At 40.7% G+C, this 19282-nt stretch overlaps 1 protein-coding gene and 1 long non-coding RNA gene across 4 annotated transcripts in view; one reads left to right on the plus strand and one right to left on the minus strand.

Annotated features, from left to right (window-relative positions):
• Positions 1 to 8126: 8126 nt before the first annotated feature.
• LOC110592913 lies at positions 8127 to 12665 on the minus strand. The gene is made up of 4 exons (XR_002481134.2): positions 12564 to 12665; positions 12235 to 12289; positions 8322 to 8482; positions 8127 to 8219 (listed from the first exon to the last, which is right to left on the minus strand). It is a non-coding gene; the product is annotated as an uncharacterized LOC110592913 (long non-coding RNA).
• The window catches only part of FAM120C (family with sequence similarity 120C), a 104636-nt gene continuing 97956 nt past the window's right edge, over positions 12603 to 19282 (plus strand). For all 3 annotated transcript variants that reach the window (XM_021703945.2, XM_021704023.2, XM_044911663.1), the window contains exon 1: positions 12603 to 13300. In XM_021703945.2, coding sequence (XP_021559620.1) covers positions 12605 to 13300 — 696 coding nt within the window. In that variant the 5' untranslated portion in view covers positions 12603 to 12604. The remainder of the gene's footprint in view (positions 13301 to 19282) is intronic.

Genomic DNA, 19282 nt, shown 5'->3' on the forward strand with positions numbered 1-19282 from the left:
CTCATTTGAGTTTACTTTCCACTATATTTTTTTTGTTGTTTCATTGTGGTATTTTATATAGCTCATCATTCTGTAGAACTGTGCAGTTTGTACATAGAACACTGCACACAGAAATGTTTTTTCACTTCAAATCCTATCCTCTTTGATACTTGATTTTTTAAAAATACCGTTCAGAATGCTTTAATAAGCTCAGCTGGAGCATTACCATTTCCAGGACACTTTCCATGAATTGCTGAGAAGCCCCCATTTTTTACTGCTGCTATCTGCAGCTGGATGATACTTTAAAATGTATAAAAACTATTTAAATTGATATTCCCCAAACGTGGATGAAGTGAGACCCTCCAACAGCCGGAGTCTTATGGGATTCTTCACATGTTTATGTTAGGTTTACCTTTCACAGAAGGCAGGGTAACTTGCTGCAGGAAACGTTTTGGTATATAAAATTAGAATAACTTTGTCAACCAATATAGACCATGAGCCCTTTTTAATGTGATTTTCTTCCCGTCGTCACAGCAGGAGGAGTGAAGCCTTGTTCTAGGTGAGGCGGAGAGAAAGGAAAAAACAGAACTGTAACAGTTCCTTGATTCTGCAGATACTGTAGCTGCTTTAGGATTTCAATAGTAATTCAAAGCAGCTATCTCCTTGTTTCTCATGTGCACACTACATTGTTTTTGAGCATCTGAGAGGCATTGGTTTGGCTTGCATTCTTTTGCAAGGGATATATTGCAGCTGATATGAGTCTCATTTTGGGGGAATCTTTGTATTCCTAACAAAGAGGATTCAAGTTACACCTCTATTGACCCATTCTTCTGAAGTAAAATGTACTTGACACAGTAGGTTGTAGGTTTTGAGACTTACACATGAAACACTGGCTTTACAGGGTTCTAAGATGTGGGGTATACACTGTCCTGCAGTGAGATAGTAGACCTTCGAAGGACACTATTTAAGTTGCCCTTAGCTTTTTTTGGGGGGGGGTTGCCACTTTTTTAGTTGTTATAATTTCTTGTTAGTATATATAGCATCCTAGATGATTTTAGATCTTAGATGATTTTGGCAGCCTCTTTAGAATCTGAGAGAGATCACTGTCAAGTTGCACTTTACTGGGTTTTATCCAGTTTTAGGAGGTGAGGCAATGTCAAAATATACACTTTTGATTTTCAAGAAGGCTAACTATAGTAATCTTAAAAGGCTGGTCACAGAGTTACCTAATGCTCAGTCTGTGAAACCCAAATGGAATTCTTACATGGAATTAATCAACTACCACATATACATGTTTAAAACTTTCCACTCTGAAAATTTCAAGGTCATTTCTAGTACACATTTACCTGATAATGAGTTCTGTCTACTGGTAAACATTCCAAATTACCACCCAACATTTCTTTTAACAGATTTTCCTCCATGTTCCTCTAAAATTTTTACCCCATGAGCTTGCCAGGTGATGAGAAAAACTTAATAGGTGAACTTTTTTTTTTTTTTTTTTTTGCATAGTCTACTTTGTGACATTCAGTACCCTTTTTCAAAAAAATGTTTCTGGTATTGCTTACCTGAGGATCACACTAACCACCATAAAGATTCTGTCACTATTCTTTGGGGTGTTTAAAGCAGCATTTTCAGAATTGCTGTTAATAAGAGCCACAGTTTCTTTTCATAAAACATACTCTGGTTTGGGTGAGTCTTTCTAAATCTTATGTACAGATTCTTCAAATTTCTTCTACAGTATTGGTTTGCAAGTTGCAGTGATTTTAGGACATTAGTGTAATGCAAATGCTTGCATTGCAGTGTTTTCCATGTGTACAAAAACAATGCACCTAAAATCCGTAATTCTTTAAAACTGCTCGTGTTTCATTATAAGAGTTGGCTTTGTGTAATTACATTAAGACTTACAACCTATAAAGTGAAAATCCTGCAGGTTTTAAGATCCCTTCCTCTCTAGATGTAATCCTTTTAAACAGTGTACCCCAGGATGAAAAAACCTCCATGGATGACATGCACAATTACATTTATTAATGGCTGCTCTACATCAGATGTCCCACATTTGCCACCACCTCTGTTTTATGTATAATTCATCATTCATTTGCCTGCAGACTTTTGCAGTGCCTTGTAATATTTAGAATCTTTTCAGATTTTTTGCTGGAAAGAAAAGTAGTCTTCTAAAGTTTGAAGATGGTGAATAGTGTACTGCTGTCTCCATGCTGACCGCAGTCGTTGGGTTAACATATGTTATGTATACATTACGTATATGTAACATGTATAAGTTTAAAAATACAGAAAAAAGTGAGTTTGTGCAGAAATGAAGAAAACAGTGTTATTCACATCACTGTGGGTTTTTATTTTTTTTTCCCATTACTTAAATGTTTGATTCAGATTATAGTCACTTTGACTGTAAATATTGGCTAGTTTTCTATGTAGGGGTTTTACATTATTTCATAATTTTGCTAATTCATATAATAGTGCTGTTTTCATCCTTGCTGAGGTAATTTTCCTCCCCAGAAACAATTAACTCTTGAGGTGAAGCTCAGAAATTCCCTTCTTACTTAACAAAGAGCCTACTATATAACAAGGGCCTTCTACCCATTTCCAAAAAAACACAAACCTGTCCTTTTCATTTTCCTTTTTGTAGCAGAAAGAGGTTGTACTAAACCATCCTGCTTGTAAAATTTATTTGGGGGATAGTTTGTGTGTCCAACCACCATGTTTACTTCTCAAAGTACAAGTCTGATGAATAGTACTGTATCTCCATATGTGGCAATGTGAGCATTTCATCATGAAGTACATGCTGCTATGTTTGTGAAGTTGGGTGTAACATCATAAGACTATGAAACCAGTATTGGTGTAAATCTAACGAAAATAACCCTATGTATATTTGTAGCAGTCTTGAATCTCTATTTAAGGTAATTTGCTGTAATATAACAAATACCCATTGTTTTTCATCCTTTTCTTGCCAATTTTATATCAAGCATGAATTCTCATGGTTTGGCAGCAGAATTATCTGTGAAAGTTTAAAAGGCACTTTTCCGCTGTGATTTTTGGATTGAGTGTGGAGTGTTATGTACAGTATGATGGGATGTATCATTTTAGAACCCCAGATTTAATTCCAGTCCAATTACTTTTGTTTATCTACCTCGTTTTCAGTGCTGTTTGGGGGTGCAGAAGTAAACACTGCCTGTGAAACTTGCTTTTTTGCCTAGATTCTCAGTATTCTTTCAGGTTATACATCTGGCCTGCCTCCTAGTCCCAGTGCTAACCATGAGTTCGAGATGAGAGGGACCACCACTCTGCCACCAATCTGTGTTTAAGTGATGAGAGCCACGTGCTTCTGCAGAATAAGCTTTGGGGATTTGGGGAAGGAGAGCAGAGAAATAAATCCAGCTGGTGGCAATGTAGGACCTAGTTTTAGGAGTCAGTCCTAAAATAAATGGTAAGAAAGTATCTAAATTAGACAGTCCAGTGCCTGTAACTTTGCATCTTTTATTAAAGATGCATTTCTCATCTGTGTGCCTAAAGGGCTATGGGTTGAAATTGCTTTAACTACCACAGTGACATATTTGCTCAATCCTACAGCAGTGGCCTGTCATTCAGCATATTAGCATACTGCTAGGTATTTGCAGTGGTATTTTCTTACCTTAAAATGGCTGTATGCTTTTAGTTGAATCGTAGTTGGTGGTAACTGTTTATCCAATCTCAAAAGTTTATTGGAGGCATTGACTTTCTTCTTTGCTGTCTTTTCTGAATGATGAAATGATGCATTCCTTTTCTTTTTCCAGAACACTCAGCTACTGTTTGTAAGCCACATGTTCCTTGTTTCACATGTTTACTGTATAACACTACAGCATATTTAATGTTAGCAAATACTGTATTTCAGGCTTCATGCACAAATACATTCCTGAAGTATGTTTGCCATCAGTTTGGGATTCAGTTATTTAATCTTCTGTTTGGTTTAGAGAAACTTGAGATTTGAGGTGGTGTGCAGGCCATTTTCTAGAATAGATTGTTCATTTTTTCATTCTGTAGTGTCCTTGGGACTTTTTTTAATCCCCCCTTTGTTTTGAAGATGAATCAGAGAGGGGGGTGTGTTGTAGAAAAGGCCATTGATTTGATAAATGTAATTTCTGGTGTTCATTTTTTTTAAACCAATCCAGACTGTAAAATTGTGACACTCAAACTTGGTAATATCCTTTACAATTAGTATGAAATTTTGATGGAGCCAAATGCTTTCAGTTCACCATGGAAATAGTCTTTGTATGTGAAGGATGAACACAAACATTGGTCAGGGTCCTTCATAGCCAACATAGGCAGGGGCCTGGAATAGTGGCTAGGTGACACTGACATTATTTTCAACTGAGATAGTTGGAAGACTGTACAAACCAACAGTTTCCATTCTGGAAGGTTTTCTTTTAATTAAAAAAAAAAAACTCAAAAAGGCTAAAAGTCAAGCAAGAAGGGAAGAGAGAAACTGGGCTCTTGAGAAAAAAAAAATGGGTGTAAAATAAACTCCTAAATGCGTGCTTGTCATCCTTCCAGGTTTCTGTTTTTGTTTTTAAGTTGCATTTCTTTTCCACTATAAGCTAAGATTTCAGATTGAGGTTTGTGGTCCAGAACATACCCTCAGCAGAACTAGTGACTGATCGGAAAGTGCAGTTGTTCAAGGTCTGTCATGCTCAATCACTTAAAGCTGTAATTTGTTTGATATGAATATTAAGCATGTAGACCTAGTGCAGCATGGGAGCCACTCAGGAAGTTTATGCAGTTAATAAACTTTCATGCATAATTTACTATGAAGTATGCAGAATTTCAGCCACTTCTTTACTCTTAACATTTAGTTGTATATGTGAACTCTCCTTTCTTAATTGGGGAATGTAGCATTATATAGAATGTTGTTAAACTTAATTTTAATCCTTCTTGACATTAACTTTTTTTTTTTTTTTTTTTTTGTAAACCAAGTGATCTGCCTTTAAGCAGTTGTCTGATTTTGGTTCTTTGAAACTGTGATTTTTATTTCATTTGTACCCAACCATTGTAAGTATTTTGTTTTGTTTCTTGGAAATTTTGTTTTGAAACAGAAAATAAAGGCTGTGTTATAAAATGAGTACGGTATCTTATTAAAATGCTTTCATAGTCACTGCAATCACCTGGCTTAAACTGGTTCTTCATTTATCAAATGTAATTTTTAGCAGATTTAAAAGATTTAGTCCTATAGATTATGCTGACTGAACAAATTAACCAAGCCGTTGCTTACCTCTTGATAATAGCTCTAGCAAATTTTGAGTTTACCTCTTCACCACTCTTATCAATGAGCTATAATTATAACAGTCACTATGATTTTCTGAGTACCTATTGTGTTATCTAGGCTTTTACCTGTGATATTTTTAATTCATAAAACAATCCTATAAACTGAGTCTGTTACTATCTCTACAGAGAAAATTTATGGATCAGAGAGATTAAAGAATTTGCCATGGTTAACACAGCTAGGAAATGGTGAAGCCTGGATCCAAACCCAGGTCTGTCTGACTCCCAAGCTCATAGGAAAAACCCCAGGCCATACAACTATCAGATATACTGTAGGAAAAATAATCCACATACATTTACAATAAGTTTTCATCTATTATTAGGATTAGTAGGTGCTCTTTTTACATGTCTTTCATGAGGTTATATCCAGTGCTTGTTTCATAATTTCAGGAGTAGAAGTATGTGTTTATAGTACAAACAAGGATTCAAAATGTGCCCTTTGCACAAACTTATTAAGGAATTTCCTTTCATAGTGACAATGTTTATGGTACATCTTTAGGAAAAAAGTACATTTGGAAATTTCCCTCCCACCTCTCTCATTTACCACTACAATGACTTGGGAAACTGCCAAATGAGGTCCGATCATTTGGTCACTTGATAACTTAGAAGAATTGTGCATATGTTTACGCAACCAGCCCTGGAGGAAGATAACAGACCTATCAAAAATATCCAAGGTTAGCTGAGGATTTAAAAAATATTTTTTAAAAAATCTATTACCTTTATTTATTGACCCAGTAACTCTGAGGCATTCAATCTTCGATGATTCCCTAAAGGAAGGATACAAGGTACATAGTGGAACAAGCATGGGTTTTGATTCATAGACCTCTCAAACCTCCACTGTCTCATTTGTAAAATGTGGTGGTTGTATTAAATGAGATATGCAAAAGCAGCTACCTCCATCCCTAATTTGCTAATTATGTTTATTGTGAGATCTCTCTGGTGACTTTCACACTAAACTTGTACTTGGGAAATCAGGCTGGTTTGGAAATGGGACCTCATTCTTATTACAGTTAATACAGATAGACTTTTTAGAGTCCAACAGACCCAGAGTTGTATTCTGGCTTCGTGAACTTGGGAAAACTGCTTAACTTTAACACCTCAATTTCCTTTTCTGTAAAATGGATAGCTGCCTCAGTTGGATTGTTTCCAGACTAAATGAAAAAGCATATAAAGGGCTCAGCACTATACCTGTTACGTAGTAGATTTGCTCAAATAATAGTAATGACTACTTAAGGGACCTTACATTATCACTATTTTAAGAGAAGAGGAAACAGGTGACAAAACTGAACCCAACTTGTGAGTCAGTGTGAGATCTGTTGGTGGAAGAGATTAGGTATTGGCCCAAAAGGTCCTAGATGATGTAACAGAGTGAGGTCCAGAGTTGAAAGTGTTTAAGTTGGGGGATAAGACAATATAAAACCCATTTAAAATGTGCACCACTAGATAAAAGAAAGAGATGGCAGAATTGTCTGTGCCTAAAGAGTTTAGAAGGAGCTGAAGTAATAGTAGTAGTTGGGGAAAATAGAGTGGGGTTGGTCTTAAAACAGAAGCTCAACACAGAAATAAAGATGTACAGCATAGGTAATGGTCCAAATAGGAGCAGGACCTTGTGATAGATAGATGAAGAATTGGAAAGGACTAGCTCACATGTGTGTTACAAATGAGGAAATAGCCTCAGGAATTAAACCAGTATTTGTAAGGTTTCTCCATTCCAGCTCAGAGGTTCTCAACCCTGACTGCATATTAAAATTACCTGGGGAGCTACGTAATCTATGTAAAGCACAACAATGTGAATGTACTTAACACTATTGAATTGTACACTTAAAAATGGTTTAAGATGGTAAATTTTGTTGTATGTATTTTACCACAATTTAAAATAATAAATGTGTCTGTGCTCCACCCCTACAACCAGTATTGTTACATCCACATATTAATGTAATTAGGGTTGAGAACCACTGTCATTGTTTACTAATCAAATGACTTCCCTGCCTGCTATTAGCCAGTTGCTGGTTCAAGAAAAACAAGAAATATGGCAGCCTCATTAGACCTTCTAATGAACTATTTCCTATAACCATATGAGCTTATAGCCTCTCAAAGAGGTCCCAAGGTTCTGGGCAATAGAGAAAGCTAAGTGGGCCCCTTGCAGAAACTGAACAGCTAGTTGCTACTTAAGTGGAAGATATCAGAAGATTGAGTCCAATGTGAACTCTCCAGGCAAACTCTTTATGCTTCTCTCCACCCTTCATGATAAGAATGAAGATTAATTAGGTGCGTACTGTGCCAGTTATTATGCTAAGCACTCTACATCATTTAATCTCCACAAGCTTCTGAGGTAAGTATCATTACCATCTCCCTTCTAAGCTCCTCGACTGCTGAAAACTGCTTTCTCCCAGTGTCCAGCTTTATTCCTGGCATGTAGTAGGTACCAAATCTGTTGAATGAATTAATGAGTCCCTATTTCACAGATACAGTAAGGGATCAAGAGGCTAAGTAACTTGTTAAAGTTAGATAGCTAATAAGGAGTTGAACTAGTATTGGAACCCAGATCTTGGCTCCAAAGCACACCCCTTAACTACTATTCTGTGACATCTATCCCCTTCTGCTTTCAGGGCTTTGGCCTATGTTATCTCTACCCTCTCTGGCCTAAAGTTTCTCCTGTATTAGGTATGTTAAGACTCTTGTGTACAAGTAATAGAAATCCAATTTGAACAAGCTTAAACAAAAAGAGGAATTTATTATAAAGATGGTGGTGTCTCACAAAACCCAGGGATAATGCAGATGGACCTTAGGAACAAATATATCAGGTGCTTGAATGCAGCCAGGATTTTTCATCTCTTCTCCAGCTCAATCCCAAATTCTCTGTGAAGGCACATAAAGGATGGCTCCTGCTGCAACCATGAGGATAAGGTAGAGAAGGTGGTAGAAAAGGGGTGCTGGGAAGACAAAACAACAGATCTTTACCTATACTCCTCCTCTTAACTGCCCATAAACACATGCCATTTTCCCCATAGCTACAATTCCAAAAATGCCCATACCTAACAGAATCCACGGATAAATGCAAGTCACATGCAACTTCTGCATCCAGAAGCAATGGCATGGCATCGACATGCCCCTTCCTCATCTACTTCAGTGACAACCTAAATGTGACTCCTCTTGATCCTGCAACCTTTAGTAAACTTAACTGCCACCAATAGATCTAACATGAGAAATACAGAAATAGATTAACCATGATCAAAATTCCCTTTTAGGAAAGGAGAGGGGCACACCATTATCAGCCACCAGGTCCAAGTATGCACCATTTCCACCTGGATAGGAATAAAGGAAATAAATTACGGGCATAGAAAAACTTATGCGAGTCAATTTACTGATACACCCTCTCACTTAACCAGTCTGTACTTGGATCTAGGGCATGTTCTAGAAGAGCAGTGATTCTCAAACTTGAGAGTGCATTACAGTCACCTGGAGGTGAGAGACCTGCAAAAACTTTTCTCAACACAAACACTCCCTTCAAACACCTGTGCCAAGAGACTTGACCAAACTTTAGTATGGCTTCTGGAAGCCTAAGGCTAGTCCCTGAGATGACCCATTTCCCATCTGGAAAGCTCAGGGCTGTCAGAACTTATAGTTTGCTCTAGCCAACACTTAAAGATAGGCCCCGGACCTCCCTTTTTTAGAGCATTTACTAAAAAGGGCTTACAACTGTGAGTTCTTCCCCTGTCCCCTTAAGATGTATATGTATCTCTTAACAACTCAGAAAGATACTTCTTAAAGATCTGAGAGCCATTCCTTTGAAATGTAATCATCAGAAAGGCTAGGGCCTCTATCTCAAAGTCTCTGTAGGATAGCACCCTAACTTCCGTAAGTGCCAGCTAGCAGACCTAGCTGGCCTAATTGCTTTTGCACTCTTACCCACTTTTGGTAATTTTTCACTTCTCTGACTCTCCTTGAGGCCCTGCCCCCTCCTTCTCTGTTCTCCCTCATCCTCACTTTACAACGCCCAGTCACCTCTGCACAAGTGGGAACAGAGCCCAGCTTTTTCCCCTGCTGGCAGTAGTTACTGAATAAAATCCGTTTTCACTGCTCTTTTTTTAATTTCAAGTTTTTATTTAAATTCTAGTTAACATATATGGTAAAACTGGTTTCAGGAGTAGAATTTAGTGATTCATCACTTATATATAACACTCACTGTTCATCACAAGTGCCCTCCTTAATGCCCATCACTCAGTTTTCACTGCTTTAACTAATGTCGAGTTTTGTTTATTTTGACATTACTTAAAACACAGATTGCTGGCCCCACTCACAGAGTTTCTGATTCTGGAGGCCTGAGATGAGGCCTGAGAATTTCTAACAGTTTGTAGGTGAAGCTGATGTGCTGGTCCTGGGACCATACTTTGAAAATCACTGTTCTGACTCGTGGTCCCTACTCACTAGATATGATTTTCTAGTGATACAACTTCCTCAAAACCTCATTTGACTGCCTGTGGATTTCATTTGAGGGGACTCAGAATGCTAATAACAAGTCCAAGAACCTTGTCAAATTATGCTCTTTGAATCTTCAGATCTACTGAAGGGAATAACCTGGCTCATCCTGTTGCAGCTTCTATCTCTTAGCACTCTATCTAATGTTTTAACTTATTCCCCCTGGCATTCTGCTCAAGGTCTGCAGTTCAGAGCTTGGGTAGATAATAATAGGCTGAGTTCAAGGCTATGAGGCATCTTTCTCTTTAAAGATTTTATTTATGAGAGTGAGAGAGAGGGAGAGGGAGAAGCAGACTCCGCACTGAGCGCCGAGCCCAACGCGGGGCTTGATCCCATGACCTGAAATCACAACCTGAGCCAAAATGAAGTCTGGCGCTTAACTGACTGAGCAACCCAGGCGCCCCATCTCTCTCTTCTGATCTGCTGTGGGTATGTTACACCTACCCTCTCTTCCTTGCATTCCAGCTGAATGCATTTACAGAGGGAGGCATCATCACATTTGTGGGGGCTTGGAGAATAAGGAATCTATGGAGGCTTATACAGATAACCTCATTCCAGTTACCCAGATGCCAATTTCCTAATCAGTGAAACGTTTGACATAAGAGTTCTACTGCTCTAAATCAGCAAAGCCCATGAATATCGGACACTCAGCAATTGCAGATCTCTTGATACAGGTAGAGGGGCTGCTCTGTTTTGAGTGCCAAGAGCAATAAGCAACTGCTTAACTGCCAAGTAACACAGAATGCCAACTTGCTGTTAACTGCTGTGGGAGATCTCCAATCTCTGCCAGTTCCATATTTTAGGGTCTGTAAATTGCCACACTCCATTTCTCATATCAGTTCTTGAAAGTTTTTTGGTTTTTATTTTTTGTTTTTTTTGGTCCTAAGTAGTTTCTAACCCAATTCTGTCTGAAAAGTAGTAATAGGATATGGGATTGCCTCACAGAAACCAAGGACCAAGAATGCTTCAGGAATGATAAAGACCCTGGAACTTAAACACAAAGAAGACTCTCTCTCATCTCTGTGCTGAGAATCTGCATTTTTCTTCTCTTTCTGTAGAGCAGTATATTTTACTTCTGTCCCTCTGGTGGTAAAATTGCTGATAGCTTCCAAGTTTTATGCTTAGAGAAAAACTGATCTCTCTGATCCAATTCCAACTTTATAGGAAATGAGATTCTGACTGACCCAGCTTGGATTATTTGTCTACCTTTGACCCATTCAGCTATGGTTATAAGAACATGACAGTTTTTGCTGTAACTGTCAATGGGAGGAGGGTCAATTCTCAGAAAAGGAGGGCTGAGAGACAATCCAATAGGTGTTCACTGTACTAGAAAACCTCTGTTCTTTCCATCTTTCATCCCTTCAAGCCACTGCTCATTTTCAAAGAGTTACCTATGTGCACTGCTTCACCATCTATTTATTCCTTGCCAATCTAGCTTGTTCTATCTGCACTATTCTTTTATGATAAATTCCTTTTTGGAGCTTGAAGCATTTTCAGCTTTTGCATCCTACTAGACTGTTCTCAAACTTCATTCATCTTAACTACTCTTGGGTTCTGCACTTTTGCATTTTAACTCTGCCTGCCATTATCTCCCATCTTTCATTATTTTCCAAGCCAGATCTGGCTACTACTCGCTATTACAAAACAGATCTTGTTTTCTGCCCTCCTCCTGCTAAGAGTGGGCCTTAAAAGGCAGTCAGAAGACTGGTGCTACATCAGAATCAACTTAGAAGCGTGCTGAAAATCGATTTTTCCAAAAGATTATGATTCTGTTACGTCTGAAATTGTAGCCCTTACAGTTATTCTGCAAGAGCTCCCTGACAGATTCACAAAGGTCCTAACTATAGGACACTGTAGCTCTATGAGTAGTGGAAAGGTACAACTTGAAGTTTAATTTGTGTTGGTGCTTATTTCCCTGACCAAAGACATTCTGAAAAAAAAAGTGATCATTTCACTTTGTCTCTGCATTCCGTTGGGCAAATAATGTCAATTTCACCACTCATAAATTGGGGCCAAGAACTCTTCGAAGAATTACGGTGTTAAAAGTTAAGTGGATTACTACAGAAAAGTTGGTTAGCACTTTTACGTTTCATATGTATCCCATCTCATTCATTAAAAGCTACGCATATTATTTTTCCCCCCGGAAAGGAAAACGCTCCCTCCTCGGGAATTTTAGCGTTGTTTAGCTGAACTCAATCCACTCTACTTCCTTTCCCATGATGCATCACTTCTCCCCCCAACTCCTTTTCCTGGTAAATAGCCTGAAGCAACTCGGCGGATGCAGGGAATTGGCGTGCAAATCCTAAACACGTTTCACGCCCCGCCACCTCGGATCCTGTGACCGCAAGGGCAGCAAGGGGTGGTAATCTTGTTCCTCGACTGCATCCTGAGGCCATAGAGAAGACTACAACTCCCAGGATGCCCCTCCTCCCTGCCCCGCTCCCCCTCCCCCAGCTAGAAAGCGTGTACCATAGAGAAGACGAGGCAACATGGCTCCCGGAGGTGGAAGGAAGAGGCTTCACCCCTTTTGAAGCGGTGAAGAGCGGCCGGAGAGGGGGGGAAAAAAAAAAACAGAAGTCACTAGAGCCTGTCATCGCTTTTATCCTCCCAGCCTCTCCTGAGTCCTATCGGCCTCACCCCTTCTCCCCACCCAAATCCACTCTGTGGTCTCCTCCCCACCCCGCCCTCATCCCCTCGCTCGCTCACCCCTCCCCTCGGGAATCCTTTTCCCGCCCCCTCGCCCCCCGCGGAGTGCGCACGCGCCCGCCCCCAGCTTCGCGCCCAGATCGCCGCCTAACCTGCTCGCGCAGCCGCCGTCTCGTCTGCCCACCGACGAAGCATGGGCGTCCAGGGCTTCCAAGAGTTCCTGGAGAAGCGCTGTCCCGGGGCCGTGGTGCCCGTGGACCTCCTCAAACTCGCGCGCACGGTCTCGCGCCAGCAGCAACAGCACCAGCATCGTCAGCTGCCGCCTACGGCAGCGCTAGCGCCCGGGGCTCCACGCGCCGCCAGAGGCTCCGCGCCTCTGCAACCGCCGCTCTCGCCCGCTGCCTTGGGTGCCTACTCCGGGGGCGCAGGGCCGACTCGGCACCATCACCCCGCGCACCACTTCCACCACCACGGCCAGGCGCACCCTGGGCTGCACCCGCCACCGCCGCTGCCGCCGCCCCCTCCGCTGCCCGGGGCCCGGGTGCTTGTGGACGCGGGCTCCGCGCTTCCGCGGCTTTATGGTGGCTACCAGACGGATTGGGTGTGTGGCGGCCAGTGGAACGCCATGCTGGGCTACTTGTCAGCGCTATGCCAGGCTTGTGCCTATCCCGGCGGCGACGGCCTGGAGCTGGTGGTCATGTTCCCCGGGGGCCTGGGAAAGGACCGGCTGGCCGAATGGGGCCGTCGGTGCCAGGCCGAGCGGCAGACAGCGCAACTGATCGTGGGACACGTGGGCAACAAGGGCACCCCTCCTCCACGGGCCTGGTTCCTGCCACCGGCCTGCCTGAGCCACTGCGTGAGGCTAGCACTCATCCGCTTCCGGGTCAAGGTGAGGGAGGGGCCGGATCTTAAATAATATGCCCCACACCTATTCCCTCCCAGCTAAACACCTAACCACCCACCCACTAACCTGTCCCCCATCTACTCACTCACCGCCTAATCAGCTAATCCACTTGCCTAACTATCCTTTATCATTTTATCCATTTACCCACCCTTTCATACCACCCCCTACCGATTCGCTCTCCAACACAACCATATCTCTACCCATGTCATCCCAATAACTCCCTTTTTACCTTCACTCATCCAGTGGCCTATCTCTGGGTTTTAGCCGAATTTCTATTGTGGCCCCATCTTTCTGCTGTCTTCTGCCTCAAGCTGAAATGCCTTTTTCCAAATTTTTCTAGTTGGCAACCCTCTTCCGTATGTCTCTTTCCAACCTGGCAGCAAATCAATTAAACAGATGTTAATCGAATACCTTTCTTCTACAACTTCCTCCCCCCCCCCCCCGTTTTGACCGTGTGCGCTTTTTTTTTTTACCCATCTGTCCATTCAGCCTTTTTCATTTCCACATGCTTCTATCTCCTCCTGCCTTAGCCTAAACAAATAAAAAAAAAAAAACAAAACCCACTGATTCAGTCACTGTTCAACAAGTATTAGACCACTGAGAGTGAGGGGCTTAAGGGACATGTGAGACATGGTTTCCTGCCCTTGGAAAATCAAATATATAAACATGAAAGATTTATTTAATGGTATAAGTGTGTATGTGATTATGCTTTATGGTACAGACTGTAAGTACAGTATCTGTGTGTTGGGGGGATATCTGTGGGCTAAAAGGGTCAGGGGAGGCTTCCTTGAAGAAGATGGATCTCTAGTTCTTCAGGGATGGGTTGGATTTGAATGGGTTCTGGGTTTGGAAGGGCTGCTTTTAAGTGGGAGAAAGAGAATCAGTAGAAGCAAAAAGGAATAGCAAGCATGTGAGGCCCCATGGGCAGTTAAGTCCAATCTGCATGTAGTTGGTCACTGCATATGGGGCCTGGAGAACAGCTTGGCAGCATCCCCAGTTCTTGGCACTGCTCCTATTGCTCTGTTGCTTTCCCATACTCTTAGGTTTCAAGTTCTTACGTGTGGGGAATAGCAAGGCTTGAGAAGTAAAGGAGGTGGGCAGGAAGAAGAAAAAGTAGTACAGGGTTGGGTAGGACAAAACCTCAAAACCATTTTCCAACCAAGGCTCTTGGGTATGTGGTCACAATTGGAAGACAGGACAGGGAATTGTGAGAATCATAAAGAAATGGTCCTGGGTGGAGTAATGTAGAGGAAAAAAAAATCATCTGAGAGACTGAAAGACCTGCATCAAGAAGCTTGCAGTGGTCATAGAGTTTGTGGCTACAGTCCATTCATGCTAGAACTCCTTGTGCACATCATCAAATCTGTGCCTGGGCTGGATAGATTATAGCTGTTTTTAATAACAAAAAATCTAGTAAAGAGCTATATCAAACATACAAAGTAGCAAAAGATAATATGACATTCATTTGTTTGCCTTCCTGACTGAACATCTTCAGTAGATTCTTCATTCATGACGATTCTTTGCCTTTTGTTTTCATTGCTACCACCCAAGCTTTAAGGACTTTTTACCTCAGTGTCATTATTAACCTGGTTGCTGGTGACAGTGACTAACTGATGGAATGCTTAGTATGTGCCAGGTGCTAATCTATGTGCTTTAACAACAAAATTATTTCATTTGATCCTCACAATAACCTGTGAAGCAGTATTATCCCTGTTTTCCAAATGAGGAAACTGAGGCACAGGAGGTTTAGAAAGTTGCCCAAAGTCACCTAGCAATAAATGGCAGAGCTGAGATTCTGGGATTCATGCCCAGGCAGTCTGACTCCAGAGCTCATGATCTTAACAATGGTGCTCTAAGATGAATCTTTCTAAAGTGCCAATGTGATTAGATCCTTCCCATACTCACCTAAAATCTTCCCTGGTTCCTGGGTAAAGACAGGTCGGAGTCATTTATTTATATTCATTTATTGCTTGCTATAGTCTAGGTAGTATGCCTATTGCTGAGGATTCAGAGGTTAAAAAGGGTATTCTCTGTACTTACAGAGGTCAGTTTAGTAAAAGACAAAATCAAGTTGCAGATACTGTGAGCTAATCGCGATCGATGAAAACTATGGCCCCTATAGGGGGCATGGTTAATTCTGAATGAGGATTTGAAAGTTGGGGGAGGCTTCACAGATTTGTGCTGAGCCTTGAAAGAGGGCCGGGAAGGATATAGTTCAGGTAGTGGACAAGGGTGTGGAGACCTAAAATGGCCAGCCATGAGATCTGAATGGATTATGACTGTAGGTTGGCAGGAGAGTTAAACACTGAGGGTGGATTTGTGGTTTCCAGACTTTTTTTTTGTTCATGCACCCCATCGATCAAAAGTTTTGAGAAGCAGCCTTACTATGGCCTACCAAAATTCTCTATCACACATAGTCTTATTTTTAAAATCCCAACAGAGTGAAAATGGTAGAATCTCAGTAGTAGGTATTTGCGTGCTCACTGCGAAATTTCAACTTTGCCATATGTTTGAAGTTTTTTGTAATATGATATTGGGGAAAAAATTCCCAACAGTCCTCTTCAGTCCTGAGAACTACCATTTGGGGACTATATAAATCTTATTCCCTATGCTAGATTGTAAACAAATTCTTTGATCTTTTCATATTATCCATAATCTTTTGTATATTTTGAGTTTAGGATATGTTTTTTTTTCCCCTGAATGAATAGGTCAGTAATTCTAAGAGAGTGGATTGTAGGATTAAAAAGTGTGTAGTGTGGCTCTTAATATAGTGGATTTAAGACTGGCTCCAAAATCACGTATATAAAGTATCTGTAGTTGTTATCAGTGAATGAAGTTCTCTTTCCTGGTTCTGGTTGGTGATTTTTGTTGTTGGAGTGATGGAGAGCTTCCTGGTTTATAGTACAGACTTAAAAGGTATTGGTTAATAACTGATCGTGGTTTGCCTTTATAGAGGAATATTCCACTCTCTTGAAGATAGCAGTTTTTCACTTGGATGATCTGCATGGTTACCATTTCTTTCACCTGAACTGCTAAGTGCTTCAGAACAAAACCCACTACTTTATTTCTCCTCCCTTTGGTTTTGTTCTTCAGCCTAGGCCACAAAATTGGTCTTTATTCCTAATATCATTTTCATTTGTAATTGAGAAAATAAAGGTGGAGGGATTAAATAAAAGATAAATTGTTGGGTTGTCCGTTTAGCTTTAGACAACATAAGACTTCCCATGAAAAGATTCAGTGTATATTATTGGCGTGAACTTTGTCTTTTGGTTTCACTGGTATGTTCTGCAAACCTTTGTAAGTGGTAGTCGTTAATGGCAGGAAAGTTAAGTAAACTAACCAGTTGCTAGCCTGATATCTTCCTAAGGGTCTCAAAAGTAGAGCAGCCAAAAGCAGCCAAAAGTAGTTTGGGAGATGACATGGGGTGGTTCTGGGGATGAATGCTTTGTTTTAATGGTTACTGTATATTAGAAAAAAAAGAGAACACATCAAACCCACCACTTCACAGTTACAATTCTTTAGAATGGGACCAATTAAAGAAAAATGAGTTGATTTAAAGAAAAGTGTTAAGTTGCAATGCTTGGATGTGGCAGAAATCATGTTGGTGGTACACAAACGATCAAAGTTTTGAAAAGTCTGACCAAGAGCTGATGTCATTTTATGCTTCCACAATGGCTGCTATGCTTCTGTATTATTTATTTACCCTCAGTCATAGGCACATCCTGAAAAGTCAGTGACACTTTTTTTTTTTAAGATTTTATTTATTCACTTGAGACACAGAGATACAGAGAGGGAGAGAGAGAGAGCATGAGCAGGGAGAGAGGGAGAGGGAGAAGCAGGCTCCCCGCTGAACCAGGAGACTGATGTGGGGCTCGATCCCAGGACCCTGGGATCATGACCTGAGCCGAAGGCAGACACTTAACCATCTGAGCCACCCAGGCGCTCCAGTCAGTGACACTTCTAGGTGCTCTAATGGTAGGAAAAATGATTATAATAATAACTACTACTACTTCTTGAGCACCAAGTTGTACATAAAGTGCTTTTTAATATCTCATTTATTCCTCACAAGCTTGCAAGAATGCACAGTATTCTTCCCATTTAACAGTTGAATAACTGAGGTACAAAGAGGTGAAATGATTTTTCTTTGGTTTGTACACTGTTAAGTGCTGGATAAAAATTCTTGTTCTGGGTCTGTGTTGCTTAAAGCCCCTTCCACAATTCCACCACACTATTTCCTTTTTTTTGTATATTCTTGTGTTAAGATTGTGCACTTTTATTGGCCAGATAATATGCATAAATACATGAAGAAAAACAATAAGAAGTCAACTTGTTGAGCACTTAGTTTGTGCCAGCATTGCTAAATGTGCAATATTACCAATATAAAGCACATGTGTACGCTAAGTGCCAAGTGAATGAGTCATAGCAGTCTCTTTCTTTTTTGAATTTTCAGTCTCTCCCTCTCTGGTTTCTTGCACTTACAGCATAAACAAGTAACCTTTAAACAACAAAAACTTTGCCTTTACTTTGCTATTCCCTTAAGCCATTATCCTTATCCCATTCTTCCCTTTTAACCATTATTCATGAACAAAGAAGACTGTATTAATTCCCATTCCCTAGCCTATTGCCATTTAATAGCTGATGGCACCATTCTCAGGCTGCCACATCCATTTCCACTCTTATCCGTTTTTGGTCCTCTTTGAGATAATTGACACTATTGAGCCATCCTTTCCTTGAATTGCCTTCCTTCAATTTCATAATGCTCCTCACTCTGGTTCTCTTTATAAGTGTCTAGTTCTTTCTCCTTTCCTAAGTTACTCCTGCTCCTTTGCCTGCTTCCTTAAGCCTTGGTGCTTTTAAGGCTTCTGTCCTAGTCCTATTCTGTATTCATTTCCTGAGCAATCTTATCCATTATTATGGCTTTAAATACTAACTATATTCTGATGATTCCTATAGCTCTTTCTCTACCCCCAAGCTGTCTCATGAGCTTTTGACATACTTTTTCAGCTCTACTGCTCAATGTGTTATAGGTCACTTAACCTTAAAAATACTCAAGATGGAGCTTATTATTTTCCTCCAGAACTTGTTCTATTCCCAGTATTCTCTTTTTGTTTGAACGCTGTCTTTTTTCTCTTTCCAGCCAGAGATGATGGAGTCTTTAATTCTTTACTCTCCTGTCACTTCCCATATCTACTTGGTTACCTGGTCCTGTCACTTCTACCTCAGAAATGTCTCCTGAGTCCAGCCGGTTCCATCCCATTGCCTTATTCCAAGCTGCCATCATTTCTTATCTGAACCATGAAAATAGCTTAACTTTTTCCTTTACCGTTTTCTGGACTATAGTCCCTCTTAGGCCCTATAGCTCAGGGGTTAGAGCACTGGTCTTGTAGTCCCTCTTAAACATTGCTGTCAGGGATACCATCCTGAAGACCAAAGCTGACTTCGTTATGTGCCCAAAGATACCCACTGGCTGCTTTTTGCCTACCCTCCCGAGTCCAGACTTCTCAGCATGGCAGACAGGGCCTTTTACAGTATGATTCCAAATTCTCTCCAGCCTTACTTGGTACTTAGCTCTGCCCACACCTTTTCCAACCATTGGAATGTCCCAACCATCCTGAACTTTTTAGTTTTCCTAGGCTTACAGTGTGCTCACCTAGTGCTTTGCCTATTTTACTCTCACTCTTGCAGAGCAAATTCCTGCATATTGCTCAAAAGTTATCACTATGAATCTTTCCCAGTCAACATCAATAATGTGCTGCCCAAGTGCTTTTTAATGACCTCTCATTTTTTCTCTTTCATAGTATTTTCATATTACATTTAGTTCTTTTTTTTCCATGCAGTACACTACATCCCCAGAACTTACTTACTTTATAACCTGAAGTTTGTATATAATTCTCTTTTAATTGAATTCCAAGAGGGCAGAGATTTGCTTCCAGGGCTTGACACATTGTATACAATAATGGTTGTTGG

Source organism: Neomonachus schauinslandi, chromosome X, assembly GCF_002201575.2.
Source record: "Neomonachus schauinslandi chromosome X, ASM220157v2, whole genome shotgun sequence".
NCBI lineage: Eukaryota > Metazoa > Chordata > Mammalia > Carnivora > Phocidae > Neomonachus > Neomonachus schauinslandi.